Source organism: Hakea prostrata, chromosome 3, assembly GCF_041222555.1.
Source record: "Hakea prostrata isolate BN-2017 chromosome 3, UWA_Hpros_2, whole genome shotgun sequence".
Taxonomy (NCBI): Eukaryota; Viridiplantae; Streptophyta; class Magnoliopsida; order Proteales; family Proteaceae; genus Hakea; species Hakea prostrata.
In genome coordinates this window covers 66,102,094-66,120,313 of record NC_142602.1, presented here as the reverse complement: position 1 = coordinate 66,120,313, position 18,220 = coordinate 66,102,094, and the positions used below count along the sequence as shown (strand labels likewise).

The window sequence follows — 18,220 nt, the reverse complement described above, 5'->3', positions numbered from 1 at the left end:
TTTAAGATGGGATTTTCCTTTCAAAAGGACTTTTAGGTGTTAATCCCGTAATTTTACCCAAAAAGCATCCGAAACACTGACATCTCTTGATGATTAATGCTAGTTGGTACATAATGATAAAATTGTGTTAGATTAACTGGATACAATGGCAATAGCACATGGATCTACACAAGTGCAAAACTCTGTTTTCAACTATCCATCCATAAAAACAAAATTTCCTCCAGCCCACCACAAGATTCTTTTATTTTCCGCGTCACTTCACCCTTGTTTTCATGATTCTCTTAATGTCAAACTCTCATGTCCAGCTACTCCCTTGTTAATGGCAATTTCTGAGTAGAGAATAGAGGATGCCAGCTGAATTTAAGCTACTTTCTTCACTCTCTTTTTCCCAATTTTGTTTGTTAGAATATCACTTTCTATTTTACATTAGGTTTCTATTTTGGTAACGTTCTATTTTAGTTACTTTTCAATTTTTCCTATTACTTGGTTGACAAGTGATCTCCCTAGGATAGTGTCCTTTTAAATAGATTTGGGAGATTCTATGCAATATGTAATTTTCCTTTTTACTGTAACTTAGTTTAGGAAACCTTCCTAAACTAAGATTTGATTTTACATCATAAATAAAGTACCATGGGAGATCCAAAGTATACACACAGAAGCACTCTCCCTCTTCTTTTCTTCTTCAGTCTTCTTCTATTGTTCTTTTTCTTTCTGAATTTTCTTCCAGTCCCTAGGCTAATTATAAGTGCTGAAATACTAACATGGTATCAAAGCAGGTTTAACCAGCTTAGGGACTGCTTCTTTTCTCTCAATTTTTTATCAGCTTTCTCTATTTTTCCTTTGTAACTGATGCACAGGCACCGATCTTTCTTCAAAATTCATTAAGTGATCTATATACCTGCTATTACCAATACTTACAGAGCCCAGAGATCAGCGAAGAATTTTATACACGGCAGGGCCTATTGAACCTGCTACAGCCATGTCCCAGCCTGAACAACATCTATTATGCTATGAGACCCAAGTATTGTCCTCCAATGCTCACGCTATAAGTTCTACTGCAAGTTTTTTACTGCTGTCCCTGTTTCATTGAATTCTCCTGTTCTGAAAAATTCTGCAGGTACTGCTTTACTATTGCTTCCACGGTTTATTTCAGAATCAAGTTTAGCCTTCCCTTTATCTAATACTTCTATAATGACCTGGAGGACTTTTCTTCCTTCACATCAAGATCTGTTAGAGTTTCAAATCTAGCGAAAGTTTGCTGCTATGATCCCAAGCAAGGAAGAAAATTCGACCGAAACAGGAATTTCGACCTTACAAAAGGGCGAAATTTCGATGTTTTGGTCAAAATTGGACGCTTTTTTTTGGAAATTGGAACTTCAATTTTGGGCATCATATGCACTCAAAATGATTTGGATTCTTGCATGCTACCTATTTCAAGCATAATAAACACAATGGAACTCGTATTTTGCCAAAAAAAAAAAAAACCATTGAAAATTTATCATTCAAGTATACTAACAAATGACTGGTTTTGACAAGTGCAAACTGTATTGCATTTTTTCGCTAATAGGGTCATTTTATAACGCGAAAAAGAAAAAAAAAATACAGCAATTAGAACCTTAAGAGAAACCAACCTCGCTCACCCGCAACAATAGTTGCCCCCAATACACCTTTCCTCACTGGCTCCTACTCACATTTGATAACAATTAACCCAGTAGAATTGGGCACTTACTGACATCCACTTTTAGTTCAGTGACACACAAAATGTCTGGTTAATGAATCATTAACAAAAGTGTAAGAGCCCTACCCCCAGATGCATTACCAATGCCGCGAATATTCCAAAAGAAAAGCTTCATAGTAACAGTTACATAGCAACACTATCCTCTTCCAATGAGAGGCTCTTATTTACTGCAGATACTTTCTTTAAAGCTGCATCTACTTTCTTGAATTCCTCTGCCATAGAACCCTTTTTACTCGTTAACACTTTCCTCACTGCGTGAGCCTTCTTAGGACAACCAGGCTTTCGACGAGGAAAAACAACTTCCAATTGCAGCATTCCATCATTTTCAAGCCTGGCCGAACTTTGATGGGTCCCACTAGATTCCAAATCATCCTCCCTAGTTGCCACATCAGCCCCCATTGAGCTCCCTCTTAAACACTTTCCTTCATTGGCCGAATTTCTAATTACCTTCTCAGCTTCGAGTCCAACCAATGAACACCCCAAAGAAAGGTTTCCAAAGCAAGGACTTCTTGAAATTCAAATGAATTGGCCGAACCACAAACTTCATTCTTATCTGTGGGTCCCACTAGTGAATTCCCCAAAGGAAATTCACCAACTGATTTAGAATTCTTAGCCGCATCTAAGGATTTTTTAAATTCAAAAATGTTGGCCGAACCACTAACCTCAAATTCATCTTCGGGGCCACATGAGAACTCCCCAAATGAAGGTTACCAATGTGAGTAGAACTCTTACCCGCATCAAGGACTTTTTGAAATTCACATGTATTTGCCGAACCACAAACTTCATTCTTATTTGCGAGTCCCACTAGTGAACTCCCCAGAGGAAAGTTACCAATTTTTAAATTCAAAATTGTTGGCCGAACCACTAACCCCCAATTCATCTTTGGGGCCCACTTGATAACTCCTCAAATTAGGATTTCCAAGTAGTTTAGAACTCTTTCCCGCATCTAGCATTTTTTGAATTTCAAAAGGGTCGTTGTCTTGGGTAGAAGGCGAAGAAGATTGATTCGGAGAACACTCCTTACCCAAATCCAAAACCTCATAGGAGATAACTCTGGATTTAAAGAGGAATTATCTAAATTCCCATTGGCCGACGGAGAATCCACCAAACCTGCCTCCACTAAAGCCACATGAACCACTAAAGAGGACGAATTTCTTTCACCCTCAACCTCCAGCGACTTTGCATTCCTAATAGAAGTAGGACCTTCATTCTGAATATCATCTTCATGCGCTAGTTGTTGAGGAACAGACTTCTCTTTTGCAGAAGGAACATTAATAGTGCAATTTTGGCCCAAATGGCCTTCCCGATTACATCGAAAGCATCTCTGATATATCATCCTCATAAATCACCTTTTGAATAAAGCTGAAAACACGTGTAGAACTAGGTTCAAGGCATTCTATTTGAACTTCAGGCACTCACTTTGCTTCCAATTCTAATTCCATCCAGAATTCTAGCGTAATGTCCCACAGAATCTAGACGTGTTGGGGAGCATGAATGTTAAAATCCGGACGCCAACGTTGGAAACAAATCAGTTGATTGCCAATATTCTAGACACCTCGTCTCCAAACTTCTGTCAAATCCTCCTCACATCTAAATTGAAAAATCACAAAACCCTTCCCCAAAGAATGTAAAAAAAACTCCTTGTTTTAGTTTCCAAGATTTTGATGCCAGATCACGTAGAGCATCCATTATCATCTGACGAAAGTTTACCCTCCCAATCAAGGAGAAGCGAAATTGAGTACGTTGTAGCTTATACTCAGTTTGAGAAATAACAATGCGCCAATAAGATCCTGCCTGCATAGGAGATGGGAGGGAATCGATCTCGAGCATAATCGAAGTCCCTACCATCCCTGCAAAAGATTTCCTTACCGTCCACCATTTGAGTGAAGCCATTACCAACCTTTTCCGAAGGTTGCAAACGGAGAAACACTGATGCCTTAGGTGCACCATCTTTCTTCAAAGTTTCTCTCTCCTCCATCTCCTCTCATTGAGGGTTTCACCAAGAGAAACTTCTCTTGGAATCCCAATAATCTGACAACAAGTGATCATCAACATACATAAATTGTTTGGTAGAATGGTTACATATACAACAAGTAAACAAAATAAAATGACCGACTAGATTAAGTGATGGTGTCTCACATATATTAAGTTGAAGTCTATATATCATATATACATAAAATAAAAAATACATAATTTTAGAAAATAATTATTAAAATAAAAAAATGAAAAAATGGTAGCAAATAATAAAAAGATAAGTTTAACAAAACAAAATCATAGATCATAGTCATAGGCTAAACATATATTAATTTCAAGGGAATACAAGATCATTTAAGGCATGAACAAAACAAAAATAAAAAAAGGGGAATTTTGGAACTGTTGGGTATGGCTCATGCTTCACATCTATTGTTGCCGGAGTTTCCTTTGTAGCTATTGTGGCTTAGGAGGTGTTTGGAGGCAAAAAATGAGCAAAAGAGGTGTATGAAGGCAAAGGATCGTGGAAATTAGGTGAAAATGGGATAGAAATCAACAAGAACTAAGGAAAAAGAAGTTGACACTTTTCGGAAATAATTGGAATTTTGTTTTGTTTTTGAAAAATGCAGACATTTCGACCGAAATTTCGGTCGAATTTTCTTCTGACCCCAAGTACAACGCAAGATATCTCTTTTCTTTTGAATATTAGACTGCACTAGCAAGAACCTCTGGGATTTTTTTTAATATGAACTATGAATTTAATCCAATCTACACTATATTGGCTGCTGTTTGTTTAGGTAAACACATGATATTATCTGCTACTGCACTTTTGCTGAGGTAATCTCTGCCATGTTTTTCCAGCTCCTGTACGGTTTCTGAATATTATAGTGGGGTGCTGCAGCTACTATTGTCTGAGATTCAAAGCTAGTTTAGTAATTTCTTCTGATTTAATTTAATTTTCTGCTGCCCTATTTGAGTGTTATTGGTGGTTCAGATTTTTTTGTACCTAGTAAACAATACTTTGTCCTGTGAGAAAATTTACTGCTACTTGATCAACTTTATTGGTGAAACACACACTACTCTGTGGCTGCTACTTTTCCTTCTTGGATTTCTTTCATGCTTATACTTTGAGATGCTGGTAATTTGCCATCATTATTTGTCCACATGTAATGCTACACGTGAGGGAGAGATTGGAGACTTATTCTACATCTACTCAAGATTTGTTGAAGAGTATTATTTGTGAAGATTTTTATCCTCCTATGATGGTATTCTATGACATTTGTAACCCACTTGATCCGTAGTAACCCTTAATACCTTACCTACTTGATCTGTCTATAGTAACCTATACTATGTTTACGTAACTATTTGGTCTGTAGTAACTCATACTGCTTTTTACTTGCCTATTTGGTCCATAGTAACATATACTATCTTTCTCTTATCATACTTTTAACTACTACTTGCCTTCTTTCAAAGAACTTATATGCGACTTTGGGTTGCACATTTTATCTTCTTGTGTGGAGGTTCCTCCCTACCACTGGCATTATTTGGACAATGCGCTAGACGTAATTGTTGTTGCCTATGCCCAAAATTTTGCCTCATGTCAACGTTTTGGAGGTTTTGTGTTAGTGAAATTTCGCCAACATTTGGGGGATGTTTCGGTCAAATTTCGGATTGGACGGCTAACACTTACCATATGCATTTCCGTCATATCTTGTGATTCCAATTACAAGAGTCAGTCAATCTTCTCTTACCATATGCATTTCTATCATATCCTTTGTTCCAATTACAAGAGTCAATCAAGCTTCTCTATTTCTGTCATTTCTTGTGATTCCAATTACAAGAGTCAATCAATCTTTCCATACGCATTTCAATCATATCTTTGGATTCAATTACAAGAGTTAATCAACCTTACCTTATGCATTTCAATCACAACATTGGTTTTCGATTATCTTGCCAAGTATGCTTCCATCCACGATTGATTGGCTCCTATAATTTGAAGCCAAAGATGGAAAACACTGCAAAATCGATTATAAAGGGCAAGAAATCTCCGAATTTATCACAATAATTTGAGAAATCGGCAATATTTCGACTGTTAAGCGATATATTGCCAATTTTTTGCAAAAGTCGTTTCACCCACCCCTTCCGTTTCGCCACCTAGCGACACAGCGATATTTTGCCAAAATTTTGTACCATGGTTGCTGCTGGACTCATGGATATGGTTCATCTTCACCACCATGTATTATTATGGTTCGTTCGACATGAAGATTATTTACTTACGTTGACATTGATTATCTTCTGGGTGAAGTTCTTTTGGTGTCTATTAGCGCCTATTATTGCCACATATGCTCAAGTATAATGAAGTTTCTTGATATGTTCTTGAAATTCCAAGTTGAAGCCTTTGATATGTACACTCTGGCTTGAGGGGGAGTGTCAGAATATCACTTTCTATTTTACCTTAGATTTCTATTTTGGTTACTTTCTATTTTTTCTTATTGCTTGTTTAACAAGTAATCTCCCTAGGATGGTGTCTTTTTTAGTATATTTGGGAGATTCTATGCAATTTGTAATTTTCCTTTTTGCTGTAACTCAGATTAGGAAACTTTCCTAAACTAAGACTTGATGTTACATTATATATCAAGTACGAGGGGACAGCCAAAGTATACACACACAAGCTCTCTCCCTCTTCTCTTCTTCTCCTTCTTCTTCTTCAATTTTCTTCCATTCTTCTTCTATTCTTCTTTTTCTTTCTCAAAATCTGTTTCCAGCTCAAACACCAGTTGAGATTACAGAGTCGAGGAGCTTACGAGCATTGCTTCTTTCAAAACTCTGCTAACAGGAGCAATCTGGCAAGGACTAAAATTTTAACTTGTCTACAAACAATTGACTTGTCTTTCAATTTGCTTTTGGGTGCAATTCCTCCCAACATTGTCAGTTGCTTTCAGCTTCTGCTGCTGAAGCTCACCAACAACAAACTCTCTAGCAAAATCCAGCCCAAGCTCGATGCAACAGAATTGCTGACTTTCTAAAGATCATGGATTTACACTAATACCGTTTTTAACATGAAACCAGAAAATTTAAATTTATATTTTCAAATTATTTTCAAACTCTTTTTTACCCGGACCTGGAGAATTTTTGGGAATAAGTTATTAGACAACAAGCAACCAAAAGAAGGTCACATGTTCGAAATATACCAATAAAAGTATCATTTAGACGGTACTTCCAAGATGACGTAGCTGAAGTACCAGCAAGCATAATAAACAAAAATTCTTTGACCAGTACAAGGAGGCAGGAGCACCTTTTTTATTTTTTAGGGAGCTCAACAAAGGCAAAACTTTTAATTTATAGTCTTGTCATCAAGACTAGCATCACGTCTGATGCTTCTTTTCATTTAGAAGCACAGAAGGGAAATTTTTGGTTATGGAATAGTCTTGAGCCCTCCATTGCTGCCAATGTGATGTTTCATACTTTAGCCAAGGGAGCTTGGGGAGACTTCTTTGAAAGCTACTCCAAGCTAAGAACATCTCTCATACGTATGAATTATATGGGGAAAAAATTCAGTTTTCTCAAAGAGATAAAACCCTAAGTGAATATTTCAATATTTCAATACTTACAAAGGCTATCTTGAGGAACTACAGAGTACAGGTTTAGCAGCATGACACTACTGGCGACAAATTAAAGGAGCAATGTGGCTGGTCTTCATACTGATTATTAGACTGTCAAGAGTGAATTACTTATGGGAGAGAAGGTGCCTTCCCTCAATTAGTCTTTTCTCAATTGAATCGACTAGTCCCGAGCTCCTCCACATCTTCTATTACTCCTTGTAAGGAGAACTCTGCATTTCTGGATGATCATGGAAAACCATCCACCAGAGGTCAGGGTCGTGCTTGTGGCTCTGTTCAGCATGCTAGACAGCACATGATAATTCGTACGCCAATGCACTGCTTGAGCAACACTTAATCACACTGTTGATACATCTTGGGCAAAGCATGGTAAACCAAGTTGGACTTATGAGTTGGCCAATACTGGATTTATTGAAAACACTTCTAGACCTACTAACAACTCTACTAACTCTGCATTTGGAGGCCAGTCTACTAGTTCTACAGTTTCACGTGACGACTATAGCATGCTTCTTAAGTGTCTAAACAGCTTGAAACCAATTTTGCCTCCATTTCTACTGCTACTTTAGCCCATACAGGTAATTCTGCTCTTACTGTCTTACCACATCCACATGCATCCCAAGGATTCTTAACTCCAGTGCTTCTTGCCATATGATTGGTAAGTCTCATTTATATTGATCAATGACTAAGCGTAATAATTCCTCACCTGTTATTTTGGCTGATATATCCTAAAATGCTGGAACATGGAACAAATTCTCCCATAGACTCCACCCATTTATCTTACTAAGACCCTTAATTGCTCTGTCACCTTTTCTTCCTTCTTATTGTGTTTTTGAGGATCTGCAGACATGGAGAACAAGAGTTTGAACAGGCTGGTCTATACTATTTGAATGCTACTAGACCTTCTATGGCCGTTGCTGCCTCAACAAGTATCACTCCACTTTAGTGGCATTTCAGACCATTCTTCCTAGTTCAAGTTACAACTTATGGTTTCTGGCTGTTAGTCTACTCGTTCTCTACAATGTGAAGCATGTGAAACGGGAAAGCATTATAGAGCAACATCTCCTAATAGTAGTACACCCTGTAGCTTGTCTTTATTTTCATAAGTACATTCTGATATTAGGGCTCTTGTCAAGTGAAAAATAGGTTAGGTTTTTGTTACTTTGTGAGTTTTGTAGATGATCATTCTTGGTTGATACGAGCGCATTAGTTATAAGGATCGATCATGGTATGTTTTTGTTTTTCAATGTTTTTATATGAAATTAAGACCCAATTTGATACCTCTATTATAATGCCCTAGGATATGTGCAAATTGAGATATCTGCATTTTGTTGACACAGAGGCATGATACATCAAACAAGTTGTTCTTATGCCCCCCTCTCCCCTCCCCCCCCCCCCTCCAAAAAAAAAACCCAAAAAAGGGTGGCTGAACATAAGAACGGACATCTTTTGGATATTGGTCGTCTCTTAAGTTTCATATGAAGGTTCAAATATTTTTTTGGTAATGTGCGATTCTCGCTGCCTATTTTTCTAATTAATCGCATGGCTTCATCATGTTGAACAGTAGATTACCATTTTCTATTTCATTTCCTAACACTCCTTGGTTTTCACTTCCACCACGTCTTTGGGTGTGTTATTTTGTTCACAATTTGCAACTTGGTTTAGATAAAACTTTCTTCCCCAGCAACAAAATGCATTTCCTTGGATAATTTTGCACTCAAAAAGGTTATCAGTGTTTTGACCCTCTTTTGAACAGTCATTTTCTGAGTGTTGATTTTACCTTCTTTGAGGACCACATTTTTCTCATCTCCTTGATGATTTAAGTCATTTAACTACAGTTTGCAACTGCGCTCCTAGTTGGTCCTACTATTGAATTAAGATCTCAGCCAGTGACTGTGTACCTGAGGTGCCAGCAACAGTGAGTTCCTCTAGTGCCACACCATACCACCTAAGGTTCCCCCTAATCAGCTCTCTACTTCTACAAATCCTACTAATTTACTAGTCACTCTTCGACAAGATACTTGCTCCTGTACCATACAATCTTCCACTATATATCCATTGCTAATTTAGTTTCTACTGCCCAACTTCCTCTTTCCATCTGCCCTTCATGTTTTCATTATCTACTGCTACCCTTCCAAAATCCCATCCTGAGGCCATTTTTCACTCTAGGTGGAAGGAAGCTATGGACACTGAAATGGATGCCATTATCACATAGAACATGTCTCTAGTAGATTTGCTTCCTAATAAGGATGTCATTGGTTGTTGTTGGGTTTACACTATTGAGTACCTTCCGGATGGGTCAGTTGAGCGCCTTAAAGTGTAGTTGGTTGCTGAAGGCTATACACAGATATTTGGTGCCGATTATTTCAAAGCCTTCTCCTGTAGTTACATTGAACCTTCTTCATGTTATTATTTCTTTAGCAGTCAAACTTGATCGGCCTCTGTATCAATCAGATGTGAAGAATGCATTCCTTTAGGTTGGTCTTCAAGAAGTGTATGAGGAGCAACCCCCTGAGTATGCTGCTCAGGTAGAGGCATCGAGAAAGGTTTGCAACATGGTACAAGAACTCGAGGCCGAGATCCTTTTTTTTTTTTTTTTCTTTCACCAGGTCGAGAGAGGTACAATGCAAGACTCAGAATTTACCCAACTCCACCAAGATCTCAGCTAAACCATGGATCTCGGTTGAGTTTAGCCGCTTTTTACCCAATCTCAGTCGAGTCCAGACAAGATTGTTATTGTGTCTCGATTTGATCTTGGTGCTCACAATCTCCTTTCTCAACACCATCTTCCTCCATCGCTTTTTGCTAGAATTTTGCCAGATTTTGACCTACAACACTTCTAAAGAGTCCTTAGCTCATCTACAACAACAAAACAACATCAGTCAAAGGTGTTCTTCAAGAAAGGTGATTTCTTAACAGTTTAAGTTAATTGACGTATCTTATCACTTGAGTTTCATTTATATGAATTAATGGTTTCATATTTCATGTTTTATAAGATTGCATTGTCATTACTGTAGCACTGCAGTTTCAAAATTAGGGTCGACTTGGAACTCATACATAGCTTAGTGTGTTTAAAAGGCCTGAAAAAGCTAAATAGCTTTACATTAGGAGCACAGGGGCTTTATCTATCTATCTAAAGGAGGTATGGACCCCCTATAGTACAGCATGATGCAGCTGAAAAATGTAAGCCCTTGTATAGGTTGGGTACCAAGTTTCAACCTAACCTAGCCCTTAAAACCCCCTAAAATGGGCCCTTAAGTTCATCTTGAGTTGGGCCCAAAAAAATTACCATATCTCAGTTGAGATCTCGCAAGATCTTGGTTTATTGGCTGACCAAGATTGGCCTCAAGACCAAGATTTCTTACCATGGTTCACAAGCTCCATGAGGCTATTTATATACTGAAACAATGTCCATGAGTGAGGATAAATTGGTTTAGCTCCATTGTTCCTCATTGTGGAATTCCAGAATGCTACTCCGACGAACCTGTCTTTGTTCGATGTTAGGGTCCTAAAGTGATGGCCCTTGTGGTATGTGCAAATGATATTTATGATATCCACCAATGACACTACTGGCATAGCTGAAGTTAAGATTTATCTTCAAAACCACTTTCAAATTAAGGGTTTGGATTTACTTCAGTATTTTCTAGGAATTACAGTAATTGAGAGCAAGGTGATTAACTTGTCCCAAAGGAAGTATGCCCTTGATTTATTAAATAATACAAGGTTTTTTGCATCTCAACCAATGGATACTTTAGTGGATCCTTGTCAAAAGTATGGTTCCACTGATAGTGAAGATTTTGACGATCCCCGTTGGTACAAGCACCATGTAGGCAAGCTGATTTATCTTACAATAAGACTAGACATATCCTTTGTTTCTGGCATTGTAAGCGAGTTATGCTCCCAAAGAAGCACATTGGGAGGTGGTTTGCCCCATTTTGAGATATCTTAAGGGAGCTCCTGGAAATAACTCAACTACTGCCCTCATTACCATATCAATATTATTGATTTTTCTGATGCTGACAGGACAGGAGCCAATGGTGATCAACAGCCTAATATGGATAATGCACCTTTATAGGTAGAGATCTTGCCACATGGCATAGTAAGAAGCAATCTGTGAATGCAAGGTCAAGTGCTGAAGCTGAATATAGAACCATGGCTCAAACCACTACTGAACTTATGTGGGTAAAGTCATTTCTTCTTGAATAAGGATTTCCAGTCAGTCAACCCATGAAGTTGTAATGCGACAATCAAGCTACAATCTATGCTACTATTAACCCTATCTGCCATGAGCATACTAAGCACATTGAGGTTGATTGATACCTTGTTGGTGATATTAATTGTCACTCTATTCATGCCAACCATAGAGCAGCTTGGTGACATCTTCACCAAACCCTTGTTTGGCCTTGCCTTTAGAGATGGATGTTGCAAGCAGGGCATGAATGATTTGTATGCTCGAGCTTAAGGGGAAGTGTTAATGATCAGGCTATGTAAGGATACAATACAAAGTGTATCATGGGGGTACACTTGAGTCACATACCCATTTGTCATAGTTACTTTGCCCCTCCCTTTTAGCTTGGTTGACAAGCAATCCCATATCTTGGATAGTTTCTATTTTGAGGACAATATTTACTTTCTATTTCTGTGTAAACCACTTTACAAAAGTTTTCCTATGACTGAGATAGTATAAGAATAAGTAAGTGAGGGGGAACCTAGCTTGCACAAACTCCCTTTCCACTTCTCCTCATTCTCCTCTCCATCTTATCGGTCATTCCTTGCTTCTCTTCTCTTCGGTTCTGGTTTTCTTAACTGTATTACAGTTTCAAATACCTTAATTTTCAAGTCCGAAAATCCAGAGAGCACCAAATGATGAGAACAAAGAAGAAATATGACGTACAAATGGGCCCTTCTTGTGGCATTACACAAAGGTCAGAAAATTAACTGGACTTAATTTCCTTTATTTTTTTATTTTTTTTGGGTTAACCAACCAGACATATTACAATGCTAATTCTCTACGTTAAGTATGCTGGAAAGTGAGCTTCAGATCCTTCACAATATTCTAACTTTTAAGCCAACTAATAAAGTATGTTCTGTGCACAAGCAATCATTCAGTCTAGAAACAAGATTTCATTAACATCGAAATGAAGAAAAATGATTAACTCAAAACATATTGTACTAAAAAGCATAAAATGAAACAAAAATGTCTATTACTTGTATGAAGTAATTTCAGCATTTGACTTCTCCAATTCTTTTTCCAGCTTTAGCTCATTTGACCTCAATCTGAGAGCCTGTTTAAATAATTCACAATAAAAAGTTTCAAAAATAAAAGAAACTAGTAACTATGGAAAATGTACCAAAGTCTAACCCAAGAACACTAAGTAAGAAAGATTCAAACAAGAGATTTCTCATACAATAATAAAATATTTCAAAATTTCAATATAGTACAAATTAAGTCCACCAATAATGAGCTGTAGATATTCATTACGCTAAAACATTATAGAACTGCTAAGGTGCCAAGATGAGCCCAGGCAGTGGGTAGGTGCTTTGATGCCTAAGCAACCAAATTGTCCATTTGCAGGAAGGGTGATAGCAGTGAACATAAGGTTCTGACTTTTAAGTGTAATTTTTAACAGTTAAATGTAAAATAAGGATCTTTCATCTTCACCTTCTATATACAGAGTGGAGTAATTTACAAAACTAAAAGTATCAGTACTTAACATAAAGTAATATAAATAAAAAAACCCATCCAATTGGATTTTTCACAGCATCTCCATGTTGTACATTGAAATGAAGGCAGCAGTGCTTCCCCTTCTTCTCCCCTTTCTCCCGTGGACTTGAGACCTGGAGGCCCAGACAAAAGGCAGCCTCAGTTGCCTAGGATCCACAAAACCTCTTTGGCATCCATGCTATGCTTAACCTTGACAACCATGAGAAAATATCAAAACTATGGTCTACCCAAGAGAAGGATATATTTGAGTAGGTAACCACAAATGGTATATGTCCTTGCACTTTCCTAAATTATCAGAAACAAAGGCTACTAAAGCAAATAAAGAAATCCCACAAGCAGATCAACCTATACCTTCACCCCTACTCATGAATGCATTTTTTCAACCAATTTTGCAAAATAACAGATTCCCTAACCGACGACAGATATCCCTTTTGTATCACTAACCCAGCACTCAGGGCTTTCTTCTTGTTGCATTGCCTCCTGGTGGCAAGCCCTGCTTCTTATTTGCTAAAGCAAAATTTAAGCTATATCCCGTCAACCAGGTCAAAGATGAAAGCTGGATTGATTCACTTCCAAACCTCAAGCACCATAACAGCTTTTGTATTGTGCATCTTGTACAACCACTGGTTGATGGCTTAAAACATGTTTTCTGTTTTCAAATCAATAAATATCCAGTTTATGAGCTTGATATATGAATATGTGTTGTTAATTTCATTTTTGGAAGAGTGCTATTATTTTTTTTATTTTTTTTTCTGGTTCTAAAAATTAGTTTCCAACTTATGCATTTTCAAAACAAAAAGCAATATTAATACATGATAGATGATATTGAGTTTAATATATGTGAGAGCATCACTTGATCTAGGTCTTAATGGTGTCGAATTTATTTTTATGTTGTTAATTATTCATTTCAATTAATTGAAAGTTATTAAAATATTTGTTGTAATAATTTGGAAATTGAAAAACTAATACCAAGTATTTTCTGCTTTATACTTCAACATAATGAAAGATTAGTACAAGTACGTATGTAATTATTAGAGTGGTTTATCATGACGATGTTTACATTTTCAATAAAATTTAATTAATAATGTAATTAATAAATAATATATTATAATTATAAAAATAGTTTTAAAATAGATTCATTTGACTTTATGAAACTTTTAAACTACTTTTGTTTCAATTTACAATTCTTTGTATTTGCCAGAGCGGACACATGTCTCTCAAGTGGTAGGATATGAGTGAGTACTTATCATTGGGCTTTTACGCAAAATACCTCTTCCATTGTGTTATTTATGCTTCAAATAGGGTGTATGCAAAAACTCAAGTAAAAAACCCATCGAGATATGGTCGAAACTCGCCATCAAAATTTCCTGTAAAAGAATTAGGTTTTAGCCAAGATGGCCCAAATTTTGCCACATTTCAAACCTTGCTGGTAACACAACTCAAAACATTCATATCTGCCCAAGGAATTGGGTTACAAGCATATTTATTATTGACTCATACTGAGTGTTCCAAATGAAGTCTAAAACCGAAACAAAATCAAATATGCTTCCTCGTTAATTCCTAAAACCTAGACTAATTGAGAAAGTGACCAAATAAAACTCAAATTGGAAACTTCCTTGATAAAAAAAGGGCGTACCCAGTGCCGAAGCTCCCACACTGTGGGGTCTGGGGAAGGGACTTTCTAGGCAGCCTTACCCCTGCTTTTTGCAGAGAGGTTGAAATAATTTCTACCCAAATAAAATAATTTCTAGACACCCTAGTGAGCCTAAAAGCCCATGGACTCAGTTTGTCTTCTTACGGTGATATGGTCCTCCAGTCCAAGAAATGTTCCTGCACAAATATTTATCGGATTTGCAGAAATGCCTTGGGTTGTCATCAAAGAGCTTTGAAAGCACAGAGGTCCAAGTACTTGGTTGATGAACAATACACCCTTTCTCTGACTCCTCTAATTAGGTCAAATATTAAGGAATTAGGTTCTCTTTTTACTCCCAAAAACTAGGTTTTGTGAACTATAAAGACAACTATATTTTGTGACGTTGACCAAGTAACTCACTGGGATTTGAATATCAAGAGGTGCATTCCTAGTTCTACTTAACAAGAAACCACAGACCAACCAATAGATGATGAGATGTTCCTGTTCTATCTTATAATATGCTACCCCATGCCTCTAGATTTTGGGACTCAATGGAAGAAACATAAATGAAAACTGGTTAACTGACCATCAAAAACTGCTCCTTGGAGGGCTTAGTCCACTCTTACTTCTAATGGATATCAAGGCATCTCATCTAGGTGTCATCCAAATGCCTTTTGCTGGAACGTCGTCTAGGCACCTCATCAGTGTCGGTTCTCCTGCCACCCACAACCATAAATTCCCCATCCCCCCCCCCCTAAAAAAAAAGACCAAAACAACAATTGGCACAGATTCATCATTGGGCTAGTAGTTTTCATGCAAGGCTAGAATCAGCCCACACACTATGGTCTCATGGGCTAAGCCTAAGCTAAAGTCCAATACATATGTGAACATAAATCTAGAGAAATTAATTTTATTGGTTTGATTACCCAAATACAGTACTGCATTATGAATAGATCAAAACATCAGATCGGCCATAGAACAAGGACCTAGAATGATATCTTAACAGTAACTTCAGAGCAACATGATGACAATAGGTGGAGGATCATAAATTCACAGTAGGGTAGAACTATATAGCAGAACTGAATTAGGCTGAAGTGAAGATTGCCAAGTCGAGATGGCAAGATACCCTCTGATTTTGATGACACATGGATGGATATATCTTATTAAAAAATAGAAAAGAAATAATCAAAGTGGTTGATTAATGGATGAGTTTGGTAAGAGAATAATAAGAACAACAATGTAACACCCAGGCCTCACACTACAAGGTGGACCCATTGGATCAAACACCAACCTTGATCAATCACATAGTTTCTCCATAGAGAAGAATAACTTGCAAAAGCAAATATTGATTTCAATTCATGAGTGAGGTGATCAACCCTCTCATATAAGCCCCTTTATATAGTCATATTCAAGACAGAGATATTAAATGCATCAAATAACAACTAACAAACACCCACCAATAAGAGTAATTAAATCAAAGACTACCCAACTCTTGACAAAGGAAAGCTCTTTTGACAATAAAGTTTCTTATTTTCGCTCTAAATCCCCCTTTATTGACTTCCAAGACATTTCTGAAAATTTTGGCTCACACATGGACTGGATTTGGAAGTAGGCTCACACATGAGGCCAAACCATGTGGGCTGATTCTAGCCCTACATGAAAACTACTACTAGCCCAATGATGAAACATCACCAACGCCTATGAGGCGATGACTGCCTTGTAACTGTGACAACTATGTACCATCCTTGCTTCTTTTTCTTCAAAAGAAAAATGTACTCATATATGGTCACAATAGACGTCATCATAAGCCCTCAGACAAGCCAAAAAAAACCAAAAAGTTACACTACAAGACAAACAAAGACGCCTTACAGATACAGAAATAAATTTTAGGCCAACTATGCTAAATTGATTTTCTCACAACATTAAAAACCTACAAAGGCCATTTTAATGGGCATAGACCAATAATTTAGCAGGAAAACAAGTACCTTTTCCTCTAAACCAATAACCTCAGAAGCCAATATTTTCGCTCGTTCATCTGCCGCATTACATTCTAGTTGTGCATTTGCATAATCCATCTGGACAGACTCCAGTTCCAGCTGCCATCACCGAAGTATGCATAAATAACAACACTTAGAATGTCAGAACCGGCATGCACTAAACAAATATGGGCTTCATAACAAGAATATTCTTAAAGCTAAAAAAGATTATGAAAGTTGTGAAATAAAGAACAGCAAGCCTTCTCATTAGATAATGCACTTTTTCCTTCAAAATTTCTGTTTGTGAAATAATATCAAGCCACAGAGATAATGTTGTAAACAAATGCATTTTGGCAGGTGTTGAAGTAAAAAAAGTGGCTTTTCTCCTTCTAGTTGAAGGATTAGTGTGATACTGCCACCATCTGGTCTGCATTACCGGTAGATAGAAACCATTAAAACCAACCAAAAAAAAAAGAGAGAAGAGAAAGAAAGCAAGAAAAAAAAATGTTTCAAGTCTCTCTAATTCAGAGCAAGCAAAAGAAATGTGCTAGCAGATGCTTCAACATATATGCTAGGAAATAGTAATTGCCAATCAAACAAAAAATGATTAACAGTGAAATCAAACTATTTTCTCCAGGCTGGGGGAAGAAAGAGGAAGATATGTAGAATAATGATACATGTAAAATAATTAACAATTATAGAAGTAATGACAATAGAAAGTGGCAAAGACTATGAGATGCTAGTGTTATAGTAAAATTCCAAGCATCTGAATCTGAAATTATGAGTCAGATAAAGTGAAGAACAAAATATATAGGTTGTGGAAATAATTGATATATAAGTAGTATGCATCATATGAGTTAATCAATAGAATGTATAATTGCATCATACACCCGTGGGGTAACATCTTGGGAGTGTGGGTAGCAAAGTAACAAGAAACTAGCCCAAACCCCCAATGTGGTACTGTAGTAGTATGGTACACCATATCAGCAAAATGAAAATAAACTTCAGAAGAGGCAATATCCCCCTTGAGGTCTTAAACCCCGACCACCCCCGCATCCTCAGGCCTTTCCACTCTTATGTAATATACAATTATTCAAAAGAAAATGCTAAAAATAAAACACTTTGAAAAAATAATATAATAGGACACAAAAGAGTACCATAGGAGAAACCTTTTTTTTTAGAGTGGGGGGTTGCAACAAGTGTACAAACTACTAAAGTACTAAGTGGTAACACTACTACAAAATTTTACAACCTTTATCACTTACCTTTTTTTGGGGGGTCAAATTTATCAATTCCCATTTACGATTGCTTAATTTCACCACAGCATAAATTAACAAGTTATCACTCATGCAAGTTAATAGGAACAGACCATTTTCCAAGAGCTGATTTTACATAGTTCCTAATATTCTACAACACAATCTTTAAACTTAAACAGACTATTACTATTTACAAACAAATTAGACAAGTAAAAAGGGTGACAATTCTTTCATCCTGCAGATAATACAGATTGTACTTGACCCAAAAACACATCATAATCTGCAATAACAAAGGCTTCGTTTG

At 37.0% G+C, this 18,220-nt stretch overlaps 1 protein-coding gene across 1 annotated transcript in view; it reads right to left on the bottom strand.

Moving 5' to 3' along the window:
* LOC149022797 (protein BLISTER-like) overlaps positions 1–18,220 on the bottom strand; it is a 57,864-nt gene that overhangs the window by 13,506 nt on the left and 26,138 nt on the right. The window contains exons 6-7 of the mRNA XM_089150723.1: positions 16,670–16,780; positions 12,535–12,611 (exon numbers count right to left, since the gene is read on the bottom strand). Of these exons, the coding sequence (XP_089006849.1) occupies positions 12,535–12,611; positions 16,670–16,780 (188 nt within the window). The remainder of the gene's footprint in view (positions 1–12,534; positions 12,612–16,669; positions 16,781–18,220) is intronic.